Source organism: Fukomys damarensis, unplaced genomic scaffold, assembly GCF_012274545.1.
Source record: "Fukomys damarensis isolate Sample0158 unplaced genomic scaffold, DMR_v1.0_HiC HiC_scaffold_34, whole genome shotgun sequence".
Classification (NCBI taxonomy): domain Eukaryota; kingdom Metazoa; phylum Chordata; class Mammalia; order Rodentia; family Bathyergidae; genus Fukomys; species Fukomys damarensis.
The window spans coordinates 8,652,226-8,679,180 of NW_022900946.1; the positions used below are offsets into that span (position 1 = coordinate 8,652,226).

At 48.6% G+C, this 26,955-nt stretch overlaps 1 protein-coding gene across 3 annotated transcripts in view; it reads left to right on the plus strand.

The window, feature by feature from the left end:
• Window positions 1-26,955, plus strand: part of Xylt1 (xylosyltransferase 1) — a 296,956-nt gene that overhangs the window by 242,071 nt on the left and 27,930 nt on the right. For all 3 annotated transcript variants that reach the window (XM_010610763.3, XM_033758755.1, XM_010610764.1), the window contains 2 exons: window positions 13,338-13,418; window positions 25,453-25,669. In XM_010610763.3, coding sequence (XP_010609065.1) covers window positions 13,338-13,418; window positions 25,453-25,669 — 298 coding nt within the window. The remainder of the gene's footprint in view (window positions 1-13,337; window positions 13,419-25,452; window positions 25,670-26,955) is intronic.

The window sequence follows — 26,955 nt, forward strand, 5'->3', positions numbered from 1 at the left end:
TGCCACCAGGGAAATGGAAGGTGTTCCAAAGAGCCGGAGGGTCTGTTCCAAAAGAGCAGCGAGCCGTGCTGGCTCCCATAAGCCACAGCTGTCCGCTGCTTCTCCACCTTAGCGGGGTCCCTCCCGGATACCCAGGGGTCCTGCCTGGGTGCCCTACAGGCACCGCGGACCTCCCACATCAGACCTCTCTGGCTTCCGGGCAGCTGGGGAGAGGATCTGAATCCCATGCAGTCTCTCGTGTCTGTCCTGCTCCCATCCTCAGTGAGAGAGGACAGACAGGCCAGGGCTGCAGGTGCCCCGTGTCCTGTGGCGTCCATGTCCCCAGTCCCATTCCACATGGGCTGCCTCTCCGGGGACAAGTCATCTAACCTCTCTGTGCTGAACTTCCTGTGTAAGACGGGCGGTGATAATAGCGCCTCTTTCATGGGGTTGTGGGGAAGAGAAGAAGCCCATGGAAAGCGGAGGGCCTGGAGTACATGACTTATGTGCTTAGTCGTTACTAACATCCTCATCGTCGCCGTCGTCACCAGGTTGTTCAAGCTTTGAGGAGCTCTCCTTGCTCCCTTATAAAATGAAGCTGATGCCTCTCACCTTCTGGGATGGTTGTATATCCAGTCGTGTGTATAAAATACGTTCACTATACCAAACACAATATTCTTGCAGTTGCATTATGGTTTCTTTTTCAGCTTGAAATTTCTAGATTCAAGTAATATATTTTTATTGTGGCAATGATACACTTAAGATTTGCCTCGAGTGCATTCCTGGTGTTGTGGAATCATCATCAGTACCTACGCACACACACACACACACACACACACACACACATACATTTTAATCACCCCAAAAGGAAAAGACCCATTAAGCAGTTATTCATTCTGTCCTGTCCCCAACCCCTGTAACCACTCATCCTGGTGACTCTGGCTATTTCACGTCAATAGAGTTATATCGTAGGTGGCATTTCATGTCTAGCTTCTTTCGTTTAGCGTGATAGGTTCACATCGACCCGTGGTGTAGAACGTTTTTATATTTCATCCCATTTTTAAGGGTGGATGATACCCTACTCTATGGGTGTGTCACAATTTGTTTATTCGGTCATCCTTGGATGGATTTCAGGGTTGTTTCTGCCTTTTGAATAGTGCGACTATGAATATTCATATACAATTCTTATTTGAAAACATTTCCAGTTCTTTTGGGTCATATGATGATGCTTTAATGCATTTGGCTCAATTACTTAAGAGAGAAAGGAAATAAGATAAAGTAGAAATGGGGGGCACCCAGTTTCTGTAGGTGAATTCCTTTTTGGGCTTGGGCCCATTGGTACCCTTAGGTCACAGGTTCCCTCAATCCTTGCCCAACTCCAGCAAGGAAACAGACTTAGAAGGGAAAAGTAGCCTACAAGGAAGCTGCAAAGGCAGATTTTGAACCCAGGTCCCTTGATGCAGGATGATGTCCCTGCAGAAAGTCGCACATCTGGATGTCGCTCGCCTCAAATACACCCTCAAGTAAACCTGCTCACGTATCCGCATTAGCATGCAGGGGCTGCAGTATAAGCTTGGAAATTCTACTCGTGGAACCTGGCTCAGCCTGGCACAGGGGATTCCCGTCAACCTTCATCCCGGAGTGGATCAAGCAACTGTTATGTGCCAGACACGTGCCAGCTGAATCTTTCTTAACTGGCATTCTTTCTCTGAACCTCACAACACAGAACATGAGAGACTATGCTTTTGGTTCTTGAAGGGGTAGGACATGGCTGATACTGTTCCTGTTACACAGGAGAGAAGATAATCCAGGACATACAGTAGACTCCAGGGACCACCAGACTGGTGACCTGGTTGTTTGTTTGTTTGTTTGTTTTGGTACCGGGGATCTAACTCAAGTCTTTGCACTTGTGAGGCAGGCAGCGGCACCACTGAGCTAAATCCTCAGCCTGACCTGGTCTTGATTATCACTGTTTGCCCTGCGTCTTGAAGAGCATGGTTCATAATAGGCATAATATAAATATTTCCCCAAGAAATGAATGGGTAAGTAGTGTAAACAAAATAGGCATGAATCCTGCCCCAGTCTGATACATCTTTTGTCTTAGAAGACAGGTATTTAAATATTAATGGGCCTCACACTGAATAGAACTCAACAATGATCAATGAACTTGTATCAGCATCTTCCCAACATAGTTCATGTGATAGGTCTTTGGTATGGTCTCAGTTGACATTTGCAAATAAGTAATTATCTTGCTATAAGCATTGCATCAATCACCACAGAGGCACAAGAGAAGCAAAACTAAGGTATTGCCTCTGACTTGACACCTCTCTGGGAAGAGAAGGGATTCCTCTAGTTTTTTACCCAAAGAGCAGTCAAATAAAACCAGAATTTAGCCGGGCTTGGTGGTGCACGCCTGTAATCCCAGCACTCGGGAGGCTGAGGCAGGAGGATTGCTTTGAGTTCAAGACCAGTCTGGGCTACATAGTGACTTCCAGATCAGTTTCAAGTACATAGTGAGATTCTGTCTCAAAAAACAAACAAAAAAACAAAACAAACAGGATTTAGATTCCTTTTTGAAATGAACCCATCCAAGTCACAATGTTGCCAGTAGTTGAAAAAGAAGAGTTCATGTCTAATGCTATAAGCACAGAGCACTTGGAAAACTCTCAAGATTCCAAAGATGAAGCAAAGAGGCAGACAGGACAGAAGGGAGGAAAGAAGAGAAAGAGGCAGGAATGGAGAGGGTAGCGGAGGAAGTTTAATTCACAGGCCAACGGTGACACAGCCAAGATTTATTGTTTCCTGTCTTCTGAGCACCTGTGCTAACAACTTAACCAAACATTGTTCTTTTCATCCTCCAAGAAGCGCTATGAGGACTGTCACATGGTGACTCCCGGTGAGGAGAAGGCAAAGGTGCTGTTCAGAAGCATTGTCAGTTGCTCCCTGCCAAAAAAGAATTGCACTCTGGCCATTTTCTCTAATAATGTTTGAAAGCTTATTTAAGATACTGAGTCGTGAGACCTCAGTGTAGACATGGGTGGAAGTGTGGGTCCCTTGGAGAAAGCTCTAGTGAGCTTCCCAGAGGCTCTGGGTTCCCCGGAGAACCCAGGCTTCTGCAGGACAGTCTGACAACCACTGATCTCTGTGATGAGTTTGCTCCTAAACGTTTCCCAAGTTTTCTGACCCCAGGAACTGTGACATCACAGTTCCTCCACTCACAGCTTTCTGAATTTTGTATCATTAGCTCCTGAGATAAGCAGCCTTGGAAACCTGTGGGCAAAGAGCACACAGGACGTGGCACGTGCCGACGCTCCACAATCCCCCTCTCGGGCCTGAAGTCCGTGTCTGCCTGAGGCTTGCAGAGTTGGCTACAGTGTTTGTTTCCTGGAGAGGCACCAGTGTGACTTCCTGTCTACGTGACAGTGTGTTGACCTTGTCCCGGGGTGGGCAGGCTGCCCAGAGCGGAGTCATCTGCCCTTCAAGCTCTGTCCCATCCTAGGGCTGAAATCCAAACAGATCTGACCCTGCAGTTCTGGGCATTAGAGATCCTTGCTATGTGTATGTCTAGCACAGTATGGGTTCTACTTCTAGGGAAGTAATAATCATGATAACAGCAGCAACAGTGATAATAGCTTTCATCCTAGCACTGTGTGGACCAGGTTACCCCTCTTGGAGTAGATATCTCTTCTTCCCTGCCTGGCATCCACTACTGAAAATCTGTGCCTTAGAATTTTTCACTTTCAAGCAGTAGGTAATTCCTTGTCTCATGAAATCCTCAAGTGAGACTGTAAAGTAGTAGATCAGTAGTAGAAATGAGGACATGGAGCCACAGTAGCTGAAAGGACCTCCCCAAGGCCACCCAACAAGTCCGTGGCATCCCCCAGAGCATTTTCTTGATCTTAACCACTCCAGACTCCAGTACATTCACATTGCTGTGCCACCCTTGTGGTACACTGGAAATGGAGAAATTATTACTGTAGAGACCCGATGGAGAATTTATTATTGACCGTAGATCACAGTCATTGTTTGAACAAACCCAAGGGAATGTGAATGGTGGAAAAAAAAAAGAAACCCTCATTTCAGGTATGAACACAAGTAGAAAGTTGAGCTTATGAAGATAGCTCACTGTGGTTGATGGTCGTTTATGCCCCAGCCCTTCCCTTTGAGCTGACACTGAGCCAGTTCTGACGAAGATGAGCAGACTTGATCAGACAAAGCTATAGAGAAGGAGTCCTCAGCAGAGGGGAAAGACCTTAGTATGGAATGCAGCACCCATGTGCTGGGTGATTTCTGTAGGCCCCTCTGAGATGGGATGGGCATCGGAGGGCAAATGGAGACAGGAACAAGGCTGAGACAGAACCCGTCATGTCTGCGCTGGGCACATGGGTGCACCAGAGAAGCCTCTTGACTTCAGGCAGCTCCTCCCAGTCAAGGGTGCATAGATGACGCTAGAGGTAGGAAATACAGAGACATAAAATGTAACATGTCCTAGCTTGGCAGAGGACTGGAAAGGGTAGGCATGCCCTTCCTCCTGCATGTCTAGCAAGGAATAGAGGGACTTCTTTCCAACGGCTTTCTTCCCGCAACGCCTGCTGTGGGCCAACCACCGTGAGCCACACCCATAACCACAAATACCTCATTGTTACTCCCATTTCACAGAGTAGAAAACTAAGGCCCAGCAACTTTGAAAATCTCACTCAAAATCAATCAGCAAGAAAGTGACAAAGATCAGAGAGAAATTTCCACAAATACTTCTCTGAAAATAGCCGTCCTTGCAGCCATGTGTCAGCTTTCCTGCAGAAATCGCATTTACTTCTAAGATTCAGTCTTTCGATGTTTTCCAAAATGGACTTCTCCTTGTCTCACAAAGACCAAATCAAATAACTGACCATAATCCGGTGTCATTTGGGACTGCAGAATTTGGCTAAGCAAATGTTCTGCTCATTTGAGATGTCTCATGACGCATGAGGACAATCAGATTTCAGGGAATTAAAGTACGATCAAATAGACCTCACACACACGTATGCACGCACACACACACTTAGCAGAATGGAAATTTAGTTCTTAATTTGTGATTCCAATGGCGTCCAAAGACCCAGCATTGGCCTCTGGGTGTTGATTCTTGTCAGTCACCTTTCCATTACAGCAGTCTTGAGGAAGAGCCAACGTGTAAAAAGTTCTCGTTGATGGAATGTCAGATAAACTGCTTCTTATAATGCCTTATGTATGCTTAAAATGAAAAATGTGTTTTTTACCAATGTTCAGTGAGTGCTGAGGCTTTGAGAAAGGATTCGCCTGACCCTCCAAACTTGTTTCAGTACGGCGTCGTCTTTGTCAATAACAAAAAGGTAAATCCAGTCAAAAGGGTTTGGATTTTATCATCCAGGTGGTTTCCCCATGTGCTGTCTGTCTTCACGGAGGGAAGGACCGTCCCCTGCTGTAGCCGGCACACTTTGCAAATGTCTCCCGTGATGGCTTGTGCTTCGGTTTACCTGGCATCTCATCCCACATCACAAGCACTTCACTGCCTCCCCCACTGCACTTTGTACTACTCGAGGACAGAAACCACAAGTGTCAGGTCCACCGATGCTCCAGAGGTTTGGGACAGAGCTTGACCTGTCAAGTGAGAAATCCCATTATCCAGGGAGCAAGCAGAGCTCGCCAGTGTTAGAGTTACAGAAGAGCACAGAACATTCAGAAGACTTCGAATGAAAATTGAGCAGGCAGGGCTGGACCATGGACAACCTTGAGCACTGTGCTGAGGAGTCAGGACATCGTCAGGCCAGTGACCGACAGCCACTGAAGGATATGAAGCACGAGAGGTGATGTAATCAGGCTCATGCTTTACCAAGATCCTGCGGCTGCTTCCTGCAGGGAGGGTTAAAGCAGAGTTTGGAGGCCAGAGTAGCATTTTGTCCAGTTCACTTTGCCTCAGGTGCCTGACAGTAGCTGAAGTTATGCCTGTGGTGTCCAGGAAGAAATATGGTATTTAAAGTGTTATCTTCATTTCCCCCAAATCTTACCAAAAATGACTTCCTCTGCAAGGGTTAACTGCATTAGAACTAGGGATTTGATTTGTTGCAAGTTCTTTCCTATTGCCTTGTTTTCATATAGCCATGAATTTGACCTTGCCTCACTGTTGTTCTGGAATCTTGGACTTCCTGACTTTTCTAGTAGGCCATAGATGTTGTGCAGGTCCATGCATTGACCATCTGGCGTGTTGAAGAGGGAACGATGACAATGTCTCTGTCCCCAGCACCATCCCCCCAAATTATCCATGTGGGCAGATAGTTCCACAGCTACTTAGGAGATGGACTATAGTGGGCAAAAGGAAAATGGCAGACTCTGATTGCTGATGAGCACAGGAGAAAGACATGCACCCTGGACAGAGATTTTCTTTGACAGTTCCTAGTGTGCAACTTTTTCTTCTGCCACATTCCCTTTACAAGGAAATAGAAGGCAGCTAAAGGTGGCTGTTATTTCCTATGTGTTTGCTGGCTCCATTTCTAAAGAAATGGACCACATTGCTGTTGCTTACCCACCACAAGGAAAGCAGGATGGAAAGATGTCTGGCTTAGTCCTGGGGTTCCGATCCAAGGTCTTTGCTCCATTCCACCACACCTAAGATTTGGGGTAAGCCCTTGAAGCTGTCCAGTCCCACCTCATTCACGCACAGTGGCATGTTCTGAACAAAGTTGTAGTAAGATCTAAGAAAAATGAGCTCTTAGCATTCAGTAAACATCAAAAGGAGATTGTCCTGCAGTTGAGATCATTAAGCATTCCTACTAGCATTTTATCCCCAGCATTTGTTACTCCAGGTCTACCCCAGTTCACTGGTCAATGACATAAGGAAATGCCCTCCTGGCAGTGACTGGAGCGGACAAATGCACAAGCTACAGGAGTGAATGATGATGCTCCTTGTGCCCAAGGAGTCTGTCAGTCCTGCAAAGGATACCGAGCTCTGCCTGTGAGGTGGGCTGCGCTGGGCACAGCAGCTAGAGTCGGGTATGCATGGCAGTGCCCCACTTGGGCACTTACGAAGCATGGCAGTGGATATTGCTGAGCGTCTACTACACAATCAGGCCCCGGAGAACAGAAAGCATCAAGCTCCAGGCTGTTCTTTCTGTGCCTAGAGCCAGGTGCTTGGGGTTGGGGTGCTCTCCGAGGTGCTGCCCATTCACAGGGTTGGAAAACCCTGCAGCAGTTAGCAGGCATATGGACGCCAGCTGGAGCTGCTGCCCGGCAAGAGCAGGATGGCTCTACACCACCCTACCCTGCTGCTTGACAGGAGGCCATTTATACTTCCTTGTGGGGTTCTTCTGTCCACCAGGGTTGGGCCGCTTGTTGGCATCATGGGAAAGGCAGAAGTTTGCCCAAGCAAACTGGTCAGCCTGACTGCCAGGAGCCTGCCAGCCCCTCCAGGACATCTCCGCAATTTGGCTTTGAAGTTTCCTCCCTCCCACATCTCTGCCGGCCAGCATGGCTCCTGTGCGATGGTGAGAGGCCAATTCTTGGGGAAGCTTCATTCCACCTTCAAATGCTCTTTGAAGGAACAAGTCCACATCTGGGAATTCACTCTTGCCGATATCTATCACATTCACGCATGGGAAGGTACACGCACAGAGATGTACACTTCAGCAGTATCTGTAAGAGGAAGGAAATGGAGACAAACTAAATACCCAGCCCCGGGGGATTTGCTGAGGCAATTCGTGGGATTCTATGCTGCCACTAAAACGGTGGCCCCTGCCCGTGTATGTGCTTATTAGACACAGCAGCAGGATGCATCTATCGCGGCACGAATTGTGAACCCGTGTTGCTATGTATGCAATGTAAAAATGGACATAGAGCTAGTGGCATCTGCCTCCTAGGGCTGGCATGGGTGTAAGTGTGAGCGAACACATAGAAAGTTCTTAGAGCAGTGTTTGTCCCCACGTCCTAGTACTCAGGAATCATATGTGCCAGTCACTGAGGCTGCTTTGCAATTCTTTGCTTTGCTGTAGCCTAAGCTTTCAGAATAACAACTTTAAAAGTAGAGAGACTGAGTGCTACTGGCTCTCCTACTTTCATGGTTTTCTGTAAAAGTGTGCTGTTCACAGAAAGATGAGCCTCCTAATCCTGCGGAGCGTGATGCTATTCCTGTGATCGCACAGCCCCTGCTGGACCCGTGTGCCTGACATCACAGCTGGTCTCAATTTGCCAAGGATGACCAGACTGTAAAACTAGATGTGCGTACTCTGGGAACTCCTTAGTCCTGAGCCGGGCGGGACTGTTCAACCTTCTGTACACATCCTCGTTGGCTTAGGGAGCATACAATAAACACAGTGATCACTACTGTTTCTTGGTATGTCAAAAAATACATGTACTGTATCAGACTGGGACACCGTTCGACCTTAAAGGACATTCTGAAATATGTTATACTACGGGTGAACCCTGAGGATGTTGTTCTAGGTGAGATAAGCTACATGCAAAGACAAAGTGTATATAATTGCAGTTATCTGAAGTACCAGGGGTAATCAAAATTATAGCAGTAGAAAGTAGAGTTGTGGTTGCCAGGAACAGGAAAAGGAAGCGTTGAGAGTTGTGATTTAATGGGTCCAGAGTTTCTATTTTGAGTGATGAAAAGAGTTCTAGAAATAGACCATGGTGATGTGAATGTACTTAGTATCACTGAACCATACAATTTAAAAAGTGGTTAAGATGGTAGCTGAGCAAGCACACACCTGTACTTCTAGAACTCTGGGAGGCTGAGGCAGGACTATCACAAAACTGAGCCCCGCCTGGATAACTGAGCGACTTAGAGAGGAACTGCCTCAACATAAAAAGAGCTGGGGATATACCTCAATGGGAAGGTCCTGAGTGCAGTCTCCAATGCCACACACACACACACACATACACATACACATGCACACACACACACACACACACAAAGGTTAATATGGTGTATGTTGTTTTATTTTGCCATTATGAAAAATTGAAAATAGAATAGTACATCAGATACCATGAATGGTGTTGCATAGGGTAAAGTTGCTTAGTTGCCCTGGCATCCTCAGCTCCCGCATCCCACAGCCCCCCAACCCCACCCATCCTGAACATTTGTGCTCCACAGTGGTAGGTCCCCCACAATCTAGGAGGCTGAATCCATGCCCTGTGAAGTTTGTGCACACCTAGCAGTATCAGGGGTTCAGGACCCTGAATCCTGAGGTTCAGAAGCATCCTGTGCATATCCCTGGCTTTTGCCTGTCAGTCCCAGCACTGGGCTGTGACAGCCTCTGGCGGAGTCATTCTCAGCATCCTGTTTTGGGAAAGGAGCACCACATCATAAGAGTCATGGGCAGGAGGGACCCAGAAAAGTGCAGCTGGCTCTGTGCCAGGCTCCTTCCTAATGACGATCAAGCAGCCCCATCCTCTGCGAGATCCATGACAGGCTGCCAGCAGACTGTGACTCTGTGTGCCAAGAGCACTTTTCTCATGGAGCCTGGACACTGCGTGGCTGAGGGAACCTGGGAGCTGTGCCCATCTCCCTGAGTGCCTTCATGGCCAGCACTTTTAAGTATCAGATACACAGGATTGTGCCATGTGCCCCTAGAGCTAGCTCCTGACTCCTGACACCAGCAGAAGCCCCTTCCCATTCTGTGCTCTGCAAAATATCCCAGTGATCTCATGCACAGAAAGCCGTCCAAGTTCAAATCAAGTTGGATTCTTACAATACTTACACAGTTCACAGTGTCTTTAAGCATCTGCTGTTGAGGATGGCAAAAATACTATTAAATAGCAGTTAACATTTATCAGGGGCTTACTCTGTGCCAGGTGTTCCTGCACAGGTCTTACAGATGTGATTTTATTTAATACTCCAACTCCCGAGGCTTATAGACATGAAGGCAACTGCTTAAAATCTAGGCTTTCCAGAAGAGACCATGGGGAGCAGATAAAGGCAGGAAGCAGGGAATTAACTACTGATCTTCCTCCTTGACATAGGGCAGTGCTTTGTAAGTGTTAAAGGGCACACTGTCACCTGGGAATCTTGATAAGAAGCAAAGGTTGGCTCAGTAGGTCTTGGATGGGGCCTGGGATGTGGCCTAACAGCAGTGAGCTGCAGCTGCTGGGGTGCAGACCAGGCTGCAGGTGAGGAGACGCTGCTGCACCTGTATGTTTTCTGTGGCCCTTGAAATGGAATTCATTCACCCATCTACTCCCTCAGGCTCCATCATCTTTAGAAGCCGTCTAGTAGTGAAAATCACCATCGGTGACGTTCCAAGTTCCAGTCCTACTTCTGCACTTTCCTCCATGGCTGCCTTCTCAGAGCCACACACACCCCCCCCAGTCTGTAAAATGGGAAACAAAGTTTGCATTTTGTAGCATGGTCTTTGCATCCATTGCAATAAAATGTGGCAAGAGTCTGTAGCAAGTCCTAGGACATAGTGCTAGCTAATAAATGGCTCTCATTTGGGAGCTGCTTTTATTACTGTTATTTACACGTTTCAACCAAGAGTCCCGTAAGTTTATTTGAGCATTTATTTATTTATTTATTACTTATTTCACCAACGATTTCCTCCAGGCCCTGATGATTAGAGCCCTGGTTGCCAGCTCCTGGTTACCATCGGGAGGGTGAGGAGGTGTGACTTCAAATCATGTCAGCAGAAGGTAGAGGGAAACTGATGAAGAAGCAGATCCAGGGATGAGCTTGGCCAAGGATTCCGCCAGAGAGGAGAGAGAAATATGTGTAAGGGGAAGAGAGAGCCAGCAGGCGAGACTGGAGTAGGGTAAAGTGTCAACAGATCACAAGCTGTTAATTATCTGCAGTGAACTAAATATTATGTAGGCAATTATCGACAGGCGTCTGAAAGCAACAATGGGAGAATTGGTCCCCAGCCGAATCCTAGCTCCTTTCCAAGAAGGGCTGGGGAGACAGACTTCAGCAGGCATTTTTATACCCGAGGAGAGACTGGGGCCCAGGGCCCACAGGGCCCACAGGGAGACAGGGTAGGCCCCACCCGTCCAGCCAGCCCAACCAAGCACACAGTGCTTTGCTTTGAAAGGGGCTTTATCCTCTCCAGGCCTGGAAACTGCAGCCCCTCCTCCTTCCCTCCCTCCCCCAAGATGTCATCTTTTGAGACGATTTCATGCGGAAGCATTGCTAAGTAAATTCACTAAATGCCTATTCATCCTCGTCAGATGGGGACTCAGTGAAGCGTCAAATGTGAAAATAGCCCCAGCTCAGGGCCCTGAATGATGCTTTCTGGGGTTGCCAAATGGAGCCACAGGGCTGACCCTGGGAGGCCTGAGCTTCCCAAAGTGCGCCCAGGAGCCCGGCTGGCCAGGCCCCTTGGAGCCTCCCCTGAGAGGCCCCTGTTTATTATTCCTGCTGCTAGGCCCCATTCCCAGGTTAACTTGTCCTGTATTCATCAGGACGACAATAATGAACTGTCGCGGTGAGTGTGCAGGGCTTGGTGAGGGAGAGCTGCGGAGATGCCGGGATAAGCACCCACGTTAGGGCTTCCGAGGAGCCATGGCTTGGCTGTTTTTATGGGCTGATTTCATTTCCGCTTCTTCCAGCGCCTCCTTCAAGACCCCATTTCTGCAAGCCCTGGGTACCCAGATGTGGGCTTGGTCCCTACAGAGGTGGCCTCGTCCTGCAGACCGTGGGCTTGGCCCCGGGATTCACCTCCGAGCAGAGCCGTGCCGAATACGGCCCCGCTTTGTCAAGGGTGATGGGTTTGCCTCACTGCGGACACGCAGGGTCCTTCTGGCACCACTGCTCCCGGGAGGACCCACTCTGGATTGTTGTTTATTTCGGTAACGGGACGGGACATCAGCCGCGCTCATTTTCACTGCAGCATTGCTTAACTGCTTCGTACCGCCCGCCCCCGCCTGAACTGTGAGTTGGTCAGGGTGAGCCGAATGTCCAATGAGAGACAGGGGCTCCGAGTGGCGAGACTGCAGAGTCGCAGGGCAGTGCAAGAGGGGCCCAGAGAGGTAGCAGGCGCAACGTGCACTTATTATGCACCTACGGTGTGCCCTCGGAAGCCACCCAGTTGCTGCTTCAGTACGCATGCGTGAAAGACCTACTGTATACATGTGTGGCTTGTTTAACCAACAGCCAGGGAAGTTCATAAAAGGCTGCCCTTCGGAGAGGGCAAATGGCACCATTAGGCACACAGGGACTTCAGCAGCTGGGATCTGTTTCCAGGTCTTTGTGTATCCGGGTCCAGGCTCCACTCTGTAAGGTGCCCTCCTGCTTTGCCTCTAGGAAGCTGGGCCTCCTTTATATTCCCAGAGACAATCTGCTACACCCCACCCGCTGCCCAGCCTCTCCCAGGCTGCAGCAAGGGTTAACGCTTTCCTGCTGAGGAAGCCTCCCCTGGCAGAGCAGCCGGGGTAAAGGAGCTGCCAGGGCAGCACCGGTTACCTGTTCGGGTCTATTTGGTGGAAGAGGGACTGCCTTGCTGGCAGATGGAGGCCCGTGTGACTGCCTTTTAAAACACTGTCACAGCTGTATGCACAAGCTGATTAGCTGTGACTGTGCTGCTAGTGCCGAGATTGATGGCGATCAATTTGGGATAACAATGTTGGAAACGATGTTATCGTTTGCTTTGCACTTCGTATTTTTTAAAGCCCTCTCGATCCGTAGCCCTGTGGTTCCTGAGAACTTGGTAGTCGCTCATTCACGGATTCTTTCATTGCTCAGACTGCCCTCAAAGGGGTCAGCTCAGACTCGCCTGCTCTGAGTGCGTTCACTTATTCAGCACACACGAACACGGCTCCTGTGGTGCGCCGCTGAGCAAATGCAGCCGGCCGTGTCTCCGGGAGCTCACCCGGGACATGAGCGAGTGCATTCGGGCGGTCATAAAGCAGTGACGTAAACAGGCTGATGTGATGACAAAAGAGGGTCGTAAACAGGGTGATGTAATGGGGTGCTGCTTTAGAAAAGGCCTCTCTGAAGAGGTGACATTGAAAAGAAGACCCGGATACAAGGGTAGGCAAGCAATGGGAAGATAAAGGGTAAGTTCCTAGGCACAGTTAGTGCAAGGGACCTGAGCATGTTTGGGGCTCGGCACTGGGCTACTTCATTCCCTGCTGAATACCGGAGATTCCAAATCATGTAAAATGCTTTGTCTGTCCTCAGTGTCCCTGGGACAGTGGAGGAGATGGGAGAGAAATACACCAGCAGCCCACTTTGACATACTGGGGAAGGCCCCGGGGAGGGGAGAAGCACGGAGAAGATGCCCTAGCTGTGTGGTGGTGATCAGGAGAGGCGAGTGAAGCAGCACCACTGACAGCAAATCCTGGCTTCCATGACAGAGCTGGGAGCTAAGGCTCTCGGTCTCCATGGGCTCTGACTCTCCTCTCCGTTTCCATAGGACGAATGACCAGCTGGTAGCCTTTCTCTCCAGATACCGAGACATGAATTTCTTGAAGTCACACGGCCGGGACAATGCAAGGTAACATTTCATTCCCCTCCCCTGTGCAAAACAGAAATGGAAAATCTGAGCAGGGAGATGGGGGCTTCCTTCCAGGCCAATCCTAGGCAGCCAGAGGGTGGGAGGAAGGCATAAGGCAGGACTTGGCTGTCTGCATGAGGGTCTGAATGGCCTCTCCTGGCACCCAAGGCCAGAGAAATAAGTAAATGCTTCTCGCAGTGTTATAGCCCTGTATCCTCCCCACACCAGGCATTTTCTTGAGTCCATTACCTCAGCAGGGCAGCCCTTTGATTAATGCAGCCATGGTTTAATTCCCATTTTGTTGGTGGGAACACGGGCAAGAGATAACCCCAGAGCATTCCATCGGTCAGTCATGTGACAGATATTCATCAAGTACCAACCGCATGCCAGGCCCTGTTGTCGTGGCGAGTAGGACCCATAGCAGACTCTCGGGGAATTGACTTCCCAGTGGAGGGGAACAGCCCTGAACTGAACTCGGTGGTCTGAGCCCCACCCTGCCCTCCGCCTTGCCTCTCACTGCTGTCCAAGATGTCAGCGGCAAGGGTTGGAGGCACCTGAAACCCCACACTGGATCCTTAACACCTCTCTCACTCCACATGAGCGATCTCAAAAAATGGCATTTTGTTCTAGTTCCCTTTCTTTTTTATTTGAAAATTGGCAGCCCCATTTAAAGATAGACGTGTTTCCCATGGAAATCCAGGCTTCCCACTACCCTTGAAGTCTGAAGACCCACAGTATGTGCCTGAGTTTTTGAATGGCGCAGTCATGTGGATCTTAGACAAAGTCCACCTCCGCCAGGTCACCATGGTCCTCCCCTGTCCCCTTCCCAACCAGCATATCCATTTGAAATCTGTGCTTTAGGTTTTCTCTGCCATTGCTGGAGGAATCGTTATTATGGCTGGATCCATGACTCAGTTTATCTAGGAGCCCTAAGGGAGGGACAGCAGCAAGCAGTGAGGTACATTTCCCAAGCTGTTGAGAGACTGTCCCCTAATCCTTATAGTGTATCATTTTTCGTAAATCCTACCTTTGATTGTATCCGGCTGACGATAGATTGGTCTTGCCCATCTCCTGGCTTAGCTTCATCACATTTAAAAAGAGCTTTTGGAACTGAAGATGCTCTGCGAATGAGCACAGATAAGTGTAGTATGTTCAGACCACGGAGGGTGCAAGAGCTGACTGGAAGCATCACACCATTTTCTTCCTAAGTGCTCATCGCTTTGCCAGCCCCTTGGCCCCTGTCATCCTGTTCCATTCAGTGGAATGACACGATTTATTATCCCAGGGCTGGGGCCATCGCTCAGTGGGAGAGCACTTGCTTAGCATTCCTGAGGCCCTTGGTTCTATCCCTAGCACCCAGAAAAAGGAGAGTTGGGGAGACCAACATAATTTCCCTAAGGTCACACAGCTGGTTAAATACTAGAATTTTAATCTGAGTCTTTCTGGCCCCAAAGCCATAAGACCACGATAGGACAGGGCACAATTCTGTGGAGATGGGTATCCGAGTAGCCTTGGATAGGAGTGTTCTCCTTTTTTTATTTTTATTTATTTATTTTTCCAGTACCAGGAATCAAACTTGGGACTTTGCACTTGCCAGGCAGGCTAGGCGCCATGGAGCTAAATCCCCGGCCCCTCCCCTCCTTTGGGTAGAGAGTGAAAACCCTTCCTCCTCCCACAAAGGTGACAGTACGTGATTACAGACAGAGCTGCATCCTGGGAAAGGGCCCGTTCCAGATTTATGAGCCCACAGCTGGCTTCCCTCCACCCTGGTGCTGTTATTTCCTCCGATCCAGACTTTGTTCTTTATGCGCTGTCTGCCAGGCTCTGACTTCAGGTGAGGCTGAACCAAAGAGCTCAAATGACAGGCGCAAACCCAGGCTTCCGATGATGGTGATGATGACGATGGTGACGGTGGTGGTGGTGGTGCTGGTGGTTTAATTCTGTGGCTCCCAGTGGTGACTGTTCCCAACTTAATAAGTCCCACCATTTTACAGAGAAAGAAACTGAGACTCGGAGAGACGAAGTCACTTGGTTAAGCTCACACGACTAGGGTAGGACTGGGAGTGAGGCCAGAGTTTAAGCCCATAATGCCTGCCTGATGTGCTCTCTGTGTGGAGCCCTGCTTTCCTCCAAGTGCTGGATGGTCTGGGGGCAGCCGCGCTGCTTCTCTGAGCTTCCTTTTCTCCCTTTGACAAATAACTCAGGTGAACAAGACAGGTGGCCAAAGTCCCCTCCCATGCTGATGCTCCGCACCTTGGGCCCTTGTGAAAAGAGGGGACCAAGGCAGAGAGCCTGAAAGACACAGAAGAGGAGGGACAAAAGCAGGTGGTGGGACAGAGTGGGCCACGTGGCGCCTAATGGCAGCGGTGGCCTTCTGTCCGTGTCTTCAGCCTCTAGCAGCCAGTGTGGACTCCAGCTCCCACTGAGCGAAGATGGCATAAAGGAAACCGGTGTTTTAATAACTGCCAAACGGGTCCTGGCTGTTCCTGTAATTAAATGAAGGACAGTGTTGGGCTCACTGTTTCTCTTTGCTTCCCCTCAAAAAATAACATTCAATGCCATCCAGCACCATCACCGTTTCCCAGGTGGTCTCGCCGGGGGTGGGGAAGCGCATGCTCTACAGTTCCGCTCAGCCCGAGTATGGAGCCTGGGAAAAAGTCCCCGGGGCTCCCGGCCTGGGCTGAAGAGCATCGGAAAAGAGTCTCAAATCCCGGCAGCCCGTTTGGGTCTCAGGTGTGTGGGGACCAGTCCCCCACAGGGAGATGGAAAGGAGAAATTTGTTCTCTCAGGCCGAAGAATCTTCCTTGGGCCAATTCCTGCTTTCTCCATCTGATTCTTCCACCTCCATCAGGGCCGCCGGGACCGTTTAGTGCTGGGACAGCGGCTATGGGGGGGTCACACGGTGTTGCCAGGGTCTGGCTCCCACATTCAGAATGCCGGCTCCACCAGAGTGTGCGCAGGTCCTCAGCACTGGCTTTGAAAGCTGCACTTGTCTGAGCACCTTCACAAAACCCGGATAGCAGTCATAGGACGCACGGGACGGAGTGTTTCCACGGCCACGGGAAGGCCGCTGAGCCAGACGCGGTGGGCTGTGTTATCCGATTTCAGCCTCACCTGGCCCCCGTCAGCCTGTTGTAGAGATGAGCACAACTAAGGTTTGAAGATTCGCTGTGACTCACTGGAGACCCAGCAGGTAGGGACCAGCACAGCCAGCACTGGATCTGGTTCTCTTTGACTTTAAGGCCCGTGTTCTCTCCTCGATCATAGGCCTGCGGCTTTAAGTTCTTGTCTTCTATAAATGAAAGAGGAAAATCCTGCTAGCCTGAAAGAGGAACGTTTTATGTGGGTGAGGCCGGGTCTTTCTCCTAGAATCAGCATTTCCTAAAGTGAGCTGATGATTTACCAGTGAAATTCTTTTGGGTCATTTAGGAGGAGGCATATATGAAAGTTAATACTGATCTTTTCTGCCTCCAAAATTTCATGTAATTAGCCCATCTAACACATGATTTTGTGGCTGTGATGCTTATATTATAGCTAAATTTATAAAAGAACAAATATTGAAAGTTGGCTTGAAGGAAAATAACAAGAGGACGCTTGTATACGTGCTACATAAAGCACACAGGAAAGAAGTTCAGAGTTTAAGACTGTCAGGATCCACGTGGTGGCTCTGAGCACTCCCTCTGTGTGGCCTGGGGACGTGGCACCAATGATCTTTGTGTCAGTTTCCTCCCCTGTAAAATGGGAAGGGTGACGATCATGCCAGGAGTTGTTCCAAGAAGTAGCTGAGTCAGTATCAGCCTTTGGAACCGTGGACTGTGCGTAGGAAGCAGAGGATGATGGGAAGGGCCTTGGAAGGCACTGGACAGGTGACTGCAGCCCTTACAGGAGCGGCCAGGCTCCCCAGTGTGAGAGCCTGGCCGGGTCAGAGATAGGATGGGTTCCAGTCCATCCAGCTCAAGGGGGCCTAGAGAAGCTGCTGCCTCTTCTCCAGTCTGGACCCCATCTGCTAGAGGCCGCAGAGTCCCTAACTGGGCATCAGAATGGCACCTAGCGGCTTCAGCAGCTCCCATCTCCGACAGTGAACGAATCCCATCCTGCCCCCTTGCTGTGTAAACAGGCAGCTGTTTATCCAAAAGTTGGCAAATCCATGGAGATCCTGGCCAGGAACCTCTTCCAGGCAGGAGGCTCTTTGGTGCCAACTTTCTTCTCCAGAGATGATCTCCGTCCCCTCCTGACTTGAAGCGCCAGGACAGATGTCTCATCTCCACCAGGGACAGGAGGCTGTATTTCTGTCTAAGTTCCTTAAACCGACCGGCAGGTTTCTCGCTTGTCCACGTTCACTTTCGTCCACTTCTGGCAGCGTCACAGTGGGGCTTAGCGTGGCGCAGGCGCACCGCCCCTCTCAGCTGCAGCATGGGTCCTCATGGGGTCCGCTTTGGAACTTGCCTTCCCCCAGATGTTGCGTGTGGAAGTCAGACAACAGATGAGAAAGAAGCCATGTTCCCGGCACCTTCTCTGCAGAGTCGAGAACAGTTTTTATCTTCTTCTAGGCGTTCTGTCTGTTACAGGCCTTTGGGGAAGGCCATGTAGCACATCTATAATCAGAACAAAAAGCAGTAAACATGGTTTGTAAAAAAATAAATGAAATGTAGAAAACCAATTAGCTCTTACCACACCTATGGACTCTTGGAGGTGTAAGCAAAAGGAGGGCTTTAAGCTCAGGGAAGAACATGGTGCCCTAAGCCCAGAGCTCCAGGCCCCAGGACTCAGGCCACGGGCTCTGGATCCCTCGTATGCATCTTTTCTCCTGTTTGAATAGCACACCCAAAACTGCATGGATCAATACTTGTTACATGTGCAAGCCCTGCTGTGTGGCAGGGGACGACCCTCAATGCCTTGCAGATGAAAACCCCTACAGTTGTCACTTCCCTATCATGTGAATGCAGTCATTATCGTGCCCATTTTTCAGGTGAGGTCACTGAGGCCAGAGAGATTAAATACCACACTGCTCAGAAGTGAGGAAATGGATGACCCTAGGCAGTCTGGCTCCGGCGTCTGCATCCTTATAACCGGGACTGTGCTGGCTCTCTGTGGATTCTCACTAGGGAGTTTCCCCCCCATCCCAGTGTAGGAGTCCCTTATCTTTGGCTATGGTGAAATATCTGAGGCGGGATACTTATGAAGAAAAGCGTTGATGTATCTGAGTGTTGCAGGATGAAGGTTCCAATGCCACAGTGCCAGCTCTGTGACACATGGCAGGATGCTAAACAGGAAGCCATTGAGGTGGGTGTGGCCAGGCTCAGGCTTTTGTGACAGCCCTCTCCTGAGAACCGGGTCCGGTTGGGACACCTGGATCTCTTCCAAGGAAATTCCCCAGACCCCAGGACCTCCCGCTAGGCGCTGCATCCTTTAGGTCCACAGTCTCCCAACACCACCGATCTGGAGACCCAGCCTCCATCAAGGAGCCGCTGGGCCACACACTTTAAGCTTTATCCAAGCCCTTGCGTTCGGCCATGAGCATTTCTGGACGCGCTGCCCCTTCTCCAGATCAGATCGCCGCCTGTTTCCTGTCACAATGTCCTCTGCAGGAGGCCGGGATGCTGAGTGCCTCCCAAGCTCTCTCAATGCAGCTAACTCCACCTTGCTTCAATCACTTGAAGCTATTTCTGTCCCCACAACTCTACAGAGGGCTGATTCCTTCTCATCCTTCTCCTCCCTCCAAAATGTCCCCTCCTCGGTGAAGGATTCCTGCCCATTTCAACTACCTAAATCCCTGCCTCTTTGTTTTCTGCTGCTGTACTCTGATTTTTCCTATGTGGTAAACCTCACAATATGTAAATGCATATTTGTGGTTTGTGTTTGTCTGCTTACTTATTAGAACATGCAATGTCCTTCTGCCTAAGAGTGCAGAATCTGGACCCTGACTATGAATTTTGAATCCCATCTTTGCCACTGAACAGCTGTTCGATCTTGGGGAAATTGCTTATGATCTTTCATTTGAAAAATGGACCGTCAAGGAGTTGTACTGAAGGCTAAATGAGAAAATACAGATGCAGTATGTCCGATTGGCCCTAGAATGCAATATGTGCTCAATAAACAGTACTGTCACTGTTTACATGTTTAGTTTCCCTTGGAAGTGACAGAAGAGTGGGGATCAGGGACAGTACTCTCAACGCAAAGGCTAGCACCTAGAATACGAAGGCGCCCTCTAGAACTGCTGAAAGTGTCAATGTCCCAAGTTACTGCAGAGCAGAGATGTGACAACTGACTCCAACCCCGATCCGAAGGGGCACAGACCACCTGGGGCATGAAAAAAATGGCCAACAGCGACCTTTTGGAGCTGTTAAACTAAGCCCAGGAAGCTGAATCTTCACAGGCTCACAACTTGGGGAGACGGGAGGTTTTATATTCGTAGTGCTTGGGTAGAAGGATGACCATGATACTTTTGTCACCTCCACCACTACAAACATGGATGTCACTTACATAATTGCAGGAAGTGGGGCTTATTGTAGGGGCTTTGCACCCTGTCCTTGGTACTGAAGCTTTGCTGCTTTTCTGGATACAAATGGCTTCTCTTTAGCCCTGGGGGAACCCTCCATACCTGCCTACCAAATTGCAGAAGAGAGAAATCTAAAATTCCCTTCTTGATGAAGGGAAGCATCTTGAATATTTTGGAGCACATATTGTGTACCAATTCTAACCCTTCTCCCCATACAATCTCATTTACAGCATGCGATCAGAAATAACAGTGAACATTTACATTTAAAAATAAAACTTTACAGTAAAAGGCACATTAGTACTAATCTCCCTCAAAAGACTCCCCCCCATTTCAAACACACTTGTCCTATCATTTTTACTGTGTCTTTACAAGACGTGATAAAAACACAGTGAATGCTATCGCCAAGTGCCCTTCAGTGGGAAGGCCGGCTTGTAAAAACACGACAGTGTGTCCTCATCCTCTGGGTCTGGCACTGTGTGACCTCTGGCTCTTCTCCAAAGTCAAAATGAAAGGTAAATATTTTTGATCAAGTGGTCATCGAGGCAGCCGTGACAGTAGCTCAACGTTAGGGTTTGTACCTAGATGTCCCCGCAAAGCCTCATGTGGTCATAGACTACTTTGGAGCTGGCTGGATCTGGAGTGTGAGATTGATTCGTGGTGGGGCTAGGCCCTAGGGCTCTAGGATTAGGGGTATGAGTGCTACTCACTCTAAGTTGTCTGACTAAGATAAAAGGGGCAGGGAGACACCGTTAAGTTCTCTTGTTGCTTTTGCTACTTTCTGATCACCATGGACTGTTTTTCCTCTGCAATGGTGGCCTGCCGTGTTCCACTCTCCCGTGGAGCCAGCTGATTCTGGTTAAAACCTCTACAAACTGTGAGCTAAATAAACCCCTTCCCCTCTAACTTTGGATGCCAAGTGTTTTGTCTCAGCAATGAGAGAAAAGTCACTAACGCTCATGAAAGAAGCCTTCCAGGACTGCTTCAGGAAGTGACGACAATGATAGGATAAGTGTGTTCGGAGCAAGGATAAGTACGTGGAGGGGGATTGGTGGCAATGTGTCTTTTATTGCGATACACTTTGTTTAAACATGTGAGCACGCACTGTACTTTTTAATCATACCCATCAATGCCTTAAGGTAGGAGTTATTATGACCACCATTTCCGCATGAGATTCTGAGCCCCGGGTTCCGATGAAGGACGTCTAAGGTCAGAATACAGGGTATGGAACAAGTATCCTGGCTTCAGGGACCAAGCCTGGACCCTTGTCACGTGGCCTGTTCCCACACTTGGCTGACTTCATCCTCTGAGGTTTTCAGGCTGCAATCTCGTACTTTCTCTTTTAACTAAAATGCTTAGGTTGTACTTATACTACAGGAGCAATGTAGGTTCAGTGAGATATCACTGGACAGGAAAGCGGAAAAACGAAAGTGTTTTGTGGTTGTTTGTTTTTAAGCTACACAACTTTGGATAGATCCTTCACCCTTGCTTTATCTCAGTTGTTTTGTTTCATTTTTCCGTTATGGAATTAGTGAAATGAGTTGATTGCTAAGATTCCTTCTTGCTCAAACTTTCTGTAAAATCTAAGTGGCAGATTTCTTTTTAGAACTCATAATAGGACAAGACAGTTCTGGGGTAATGCCACACTTAATGAATGTACCAAGATTGTAGCCCGGGGAATTAACAGCATTGAGAAACTCATTCACTGCCTGCCTCTTCTTTATCATTTCCTGAGACCACGGATACTTCCTTCACTGACTTATCCTCTCTTAGAGGGCAGTCGAGGTCCTCCCCTCTAATTTGATCCGGGCCCCATCTCATTTACATTGATTACTTTGATGGGTAGATTTGGTCTGTTTGGCTCCAGTAGAGCCACGGTGAACTGTAACTGTCCCATATTATGCTAACAGAAGATAACTCTCAGGATGCTAATCCGAGAATTCCTCCAATCCTGGAAAGTAAAACTGAAGGCGAGTGATTCCACGCTGGACCTCAGATAGCCTACCATGCAGATACAAGTCCTTATGAGGTCCTCAGAACACGTCCTCAAATCCCAGCAAAGACTTTTCTCTTGATTCTCTGTCGTTTTGGAGCATTGTCTCTTTGAGGCAGGAGAAGTTCTCAGATCCTTCATCTCTTCTCCTTGTGGAGGGATACCACTGAAATATGACAGTAAACAGTGGCAGAGTAAATGAGAACTTTCATTGGATTCATTCAGACGTGGGTTCAAGAACAGGTCTCTAACTGTGTGACTTTGGGGAAATTACTTAACCTTTCTGAGGCGTACTTCCTTTATTTGTCAAACATGTGTTAGAAGAATCTGGTACCTGGTTAATGAATATCTGTGACTCAATTCCAGCAGCTGTGTGTTACCCATCCCTCTGTTCATTCCCTCCGTTCAGGCATATATAGCACCTGCTCAATGCTTGGCAGTAGGCACATGGCATCGAATAAGAAAAATCTGTCATCTTGCTCTCATAAGTAAAAATGGACAAAGAACTAAAGAAAGATTGTGCATATACTATTAGAAAGTTTAAAATTCTGCAGAGAAAAATAAGACATGAAAACAGAATCAGGAATGGCCAGGATGAGGGAAGGATGTCATAATGAGGTAAGAAGGACTCATGATCGGTCAGTTCATTGCCCGGGTAAACACCACTTGAACACCTCATAAGGCCTTTGCAAAGCACCCCCATCCTCCTTGCATGTTTGGGGAGAGATCATCGGGTGTCATAGCTCCCATCTGTTATGCAAAGGCAGGGTTGGTGCCCAGGTCTGTCCAGTATCTGTTCTGCTATGCCAGCACCCGTTGCCCCTCTTGCCCTGGGTGTCACCATGCCAGCGGGAGATGCTCCCGAGGAGAGCTCCTCATGTTTCCTTTCTGTGTACTGGGCCCCCTGCTGCAAACATGTGCTGCACCCCTCAGGGGACAGAGCCAGCGTTTATGAGGATCTGCTCTCAGGTGTGTCTACTGATTCATCTTGCCTTACAGTTTCTCCTTTCCAAGTCATGGTAAATGCACTCATTTCAAAACAGCAAAACCAGGGTCAAACACCTGATTCTTCTCTGCTAGATGGTACCCAGACTCTGGGCCTCTGCCATCTTCTCCTAGGCCAAAACTAAGTTTTGGCAGCTCCTGTGACCCCAAAAACTTTTCTGCAATCTGGAGAACTGGATGTCTCTATTTAGTCATAATAAACCAAAGCATATATTTGAAGCTTATCAGTTTTTGAATGCAGTAAGTATAGAAACCAATCTCCCAATGCCATGAATATTTTATCTTGGAGATGACTGCATAAATATTGTATTTGAATATTATGGCCTGGGACATCACATTAAAATTGCAAGACCATACTATTACCCATATAATGGAACATGAAATTAAAAAGCTGAGCCACAGAAGGGAAAGCTCGTTAAGTCTCCTCACCTGTATTTCTTTTCTCCTCTCTCCACCCAGTCTGGTTTCCATGTAACTTTGCATACAAGTTTTCTAAAATGTAAAGTTCCAATCATAGTCATGCAGCAACTGAACATTCTTGTATAATTAGCACCAGCCAGAACTGAAGTAGGATTTCATTTTTCCGGAACACAGGGGCTTCTTGTAATTGCCCAGTCATGTCTTCATGAAAAACCTTCACTAAGCCCCCTCCCCAAGCTAGACCATCACTTGCTAATGAGCCTGGGATTTGCATGGGGGAAGGTGTGTTAAAGAAAGAAGACCCAGGATGTTGGACACTTGGATCTTCTGTTTGCTTCTACCTTTGTGTAGTCATCTCTGTGTCCTTCTGTGTGTCATCCACCATCTCTGGGCTTCTTTGTGTGCATGTGAGCGTAATGCTCACCTCACACCCTCTTCACAAGCATAATGGAGTGAGTTAGAGAAGGTCACAGCTGGAATTATGACTACGGACCTATGGGCAGGATTCAGCCTGAGATTAGGGTGCTTTTTAAGCTAAAGACACCTTTTTAAGGGAAGGTGAGTGCTTTTCAAAACATTCACACTCTACTCTGCAGGCAGAACCACCTCTCCCCACTGTCTTGATTCAACTTGATTCACAGCCTCCATGGCCAATCTGAACCCTGTAGGCATTGAGCTTTATAACCAAAATCTAACTCAACTTTTCAGTTATACCAAGGGGGAAACAGACTCAGGATCCCTCGATTTTTGAAGTCATCCATCTCAGAGTGAGCCATTCAGGCCGGTACAAAAGCTTTGACTGGAAGGTTGTGCGTGGCAGCTGGACATGGCAGAGGGAGGCTGTGGTGGCACTGATGTGGAGAAGCAATCATACAGAGCATCGTGGACAAGGGCTTGGAAAATTCAGGTTCCTGGGCATGTGTGGCTCAGCGCATTGGAGGGACAAAAAAGTCCCAGATGGTAATCTCCTCATGGTAACTGGCTCTGTGGAGCAGAGATTCTCCTTGTGTCTGGCACACAAGTGTGCAATGAGTGCTTGCTTCAGTGAACTTGGGAGTTTGGGCGGGATTGGTTCTCGCTGTGTCCACCCTCCTAGCAGGTCCACTCATCACCTCGGTGACCTTTCTGCATTGCAGAGTAAGAAGGGCAGCCTTCCTTGCACAATTCTAAATGTGATTATTATATAAAATATACTTACTAGGGAAGGAATTTCTAATCTGTGGGCTTACAGGGAGAATGTGGGGGGTCATGATTTCAGATGGGAAGCAGATAATATCCTTGAAATATAACTGAAGGTAGGTACCAACACTGTGGTAGTAGTACTGGCAGCAACCAAATCTGTCACCAGTAAAAATCACGTACTTTCAGCCAGACACAGTGGCATATGCCTGTCTGTAATCACAGCTACTTGGGGGGCTGAGGCAGGATTGCAAGTTCAAAGCCAGCCTGAGCACCTTAGCAAGAGTCTGATAATCAATCAATCAGTCAAGCTGGGAATGTAGCTCAGTGGTAGAGCACCTCTGGGTTCAATCTCTAGCATCATGCATGTGCGCGTGCGCACACACACACACACACAATCACTTTCCTATCACATTCCGCTTGGTGCAGACACCTCTAAGTAGCATTTATGCCCACTGCACTCCCAAAGTACATTATTAGATTTGCCCTAGCACTTTGTCCTCAATGTGTTAATAAAAATGAAACAACATGAATTTGGCATTTTCCAAAATACTTTGTAATGTGGGAAGCAACACACACGGTACTGTATCATATCTTTGGTGTAGCTCTGCTGCATATCTTGCTGTATGCATTCTGAAACACTCTTCTGGGATAAGAGCCCCAGGCTGCAAGTACTGAACTGCTCAGCAGCACTGGTACAAAAGAGCTTTGAAAAGTGCACTGAAGAGCAAGTAGTTTCAGCTGATAATCATTGCCATCTCAGGGTGCTGGTCAAGTCCCCCTGCACTCTGTAAGTTTTCATAACCGTAGTACTTGTCTCAGTACCTGGCACACAGCAAGGTATCAATCAATGCTGTGATTGCTGTGCTGGTATCATTTGGGCTCTAGGCAGGGCCTCTTTCAGGCCAACTTTGGGCTCAGTGCTGCCTTCTTGCCTCCAGGTTCATTCGGAAGCAAGGCCTGGACCGGCTCTTCCTGGAGTGTGATGCCCACATGTGGCGTCTGGGGGACCGGCGTATCCCTGAGGGTATCACCGTGGATGGTGGCTCTGATTGGTTCCTGCTGAACCGGAAGTTTGTGGAGTATGTGACATTTTCCACAGATGACCTGGTGACCAAGATGAAGCGATTCTACTCTTACACCCTGCTTCCTGCTGAGGTAAGTTCCAGGAAAACTTCCCTGAGACAGGTTGGAGCTGGCATTGGCATGGGGTGGAAGGGACTGAATGTTTGACAAAGTGATGCTAGTCCCCACTGCTGCTCTCCAAGCATCCAGATGAGGATGGAGAGCTACATCAGCTGTCAGAGACCTTGCGGTCCCAACAATGTTCCTGGCCCTCTCCAGGCTGCATGGAGGCCACGGCCATAGACATCAACAGTAACTTGCATGGTGTCTTGTACAAGGTACAAAAAGCAGCTCAAGATTCTCAGCCCTATTGAGAGTATTTAGAAAAACTCCAGGGAGCTTGAAACTACTTTTCAGACTTGAGGATGGAAGGCCCCACTATGTAAGGTAGAAGACTCTTCCCACGCCTCCAGGAAATGGTATGGATCTGGTTCTGAAAGGTTGTCACCAGCATGCCACACCTCTCACCGGTATATAGGGCAGAGCCCAGCTCCAGGGAGGGCTGGCTGCCCACATCACCCCAAAAGGATATTGTTCTTGTCATCACTGGGCCAGGTTTTACTATTCTACACACATGTTAAGTAATCAGCTTTTAATCCTGTTTCACTGAAAATCACCTTTCTCTCAATTTTGATAACCTCCTTATCCATTATCTCTCGGGAAATTTCTGCATCATTATGAAAGGACCCGGGGCAATCGGTAATTGGGTCCTCACCACCACTTCTTGATAGGGAGTAGATGCCTCCATGGGCTTCGAGACGATTCAAACTTAAATCCAGGCTCCCCAGCATGCCATTTAGCATTTAGAAAGGCTAGCAGGGTGTAGTGGGTGGAGCTTCATGTTGCCCAGCCACTCACTCAGAAGAGATTGTTGGGACTTCGGTTGTTTTCATCAGGAGGCCTACAACACTGCAGCTGGCCACAGCATTGTGTGCCCTCTCTGTGCCTCCCCTGCCCCAACAGACACACGCACACGTGTCCGGCGTGTCTGTTAGACTGTCTTTCTCCATCGCTGCATCCCTACTGTGTCCTCCCTTTCCCAGATGCCTCCTGCAGGCTAGATTAGAAAAAAGCTGAGAGCTGCCCATAAACTTATGAGACCGACACCTATACCACAGCATCTTTCCTTAGAGGCTAGAGAGCAGGGGAAATATGTTTTCTGGTGGCTGAGATTGCTGCAAAGTAGGGTTGAAATGGAAATCTCTTTTCCTCTCCTTCATCCCTCTCAATATCAGCAGCTCAAACCATTGTGCCTCTTTGGTCGCTCTTTTCACTCAGTGGTCTCCGTCTCCAATGCTTTGGAGAGGTTGGCCGGGGAT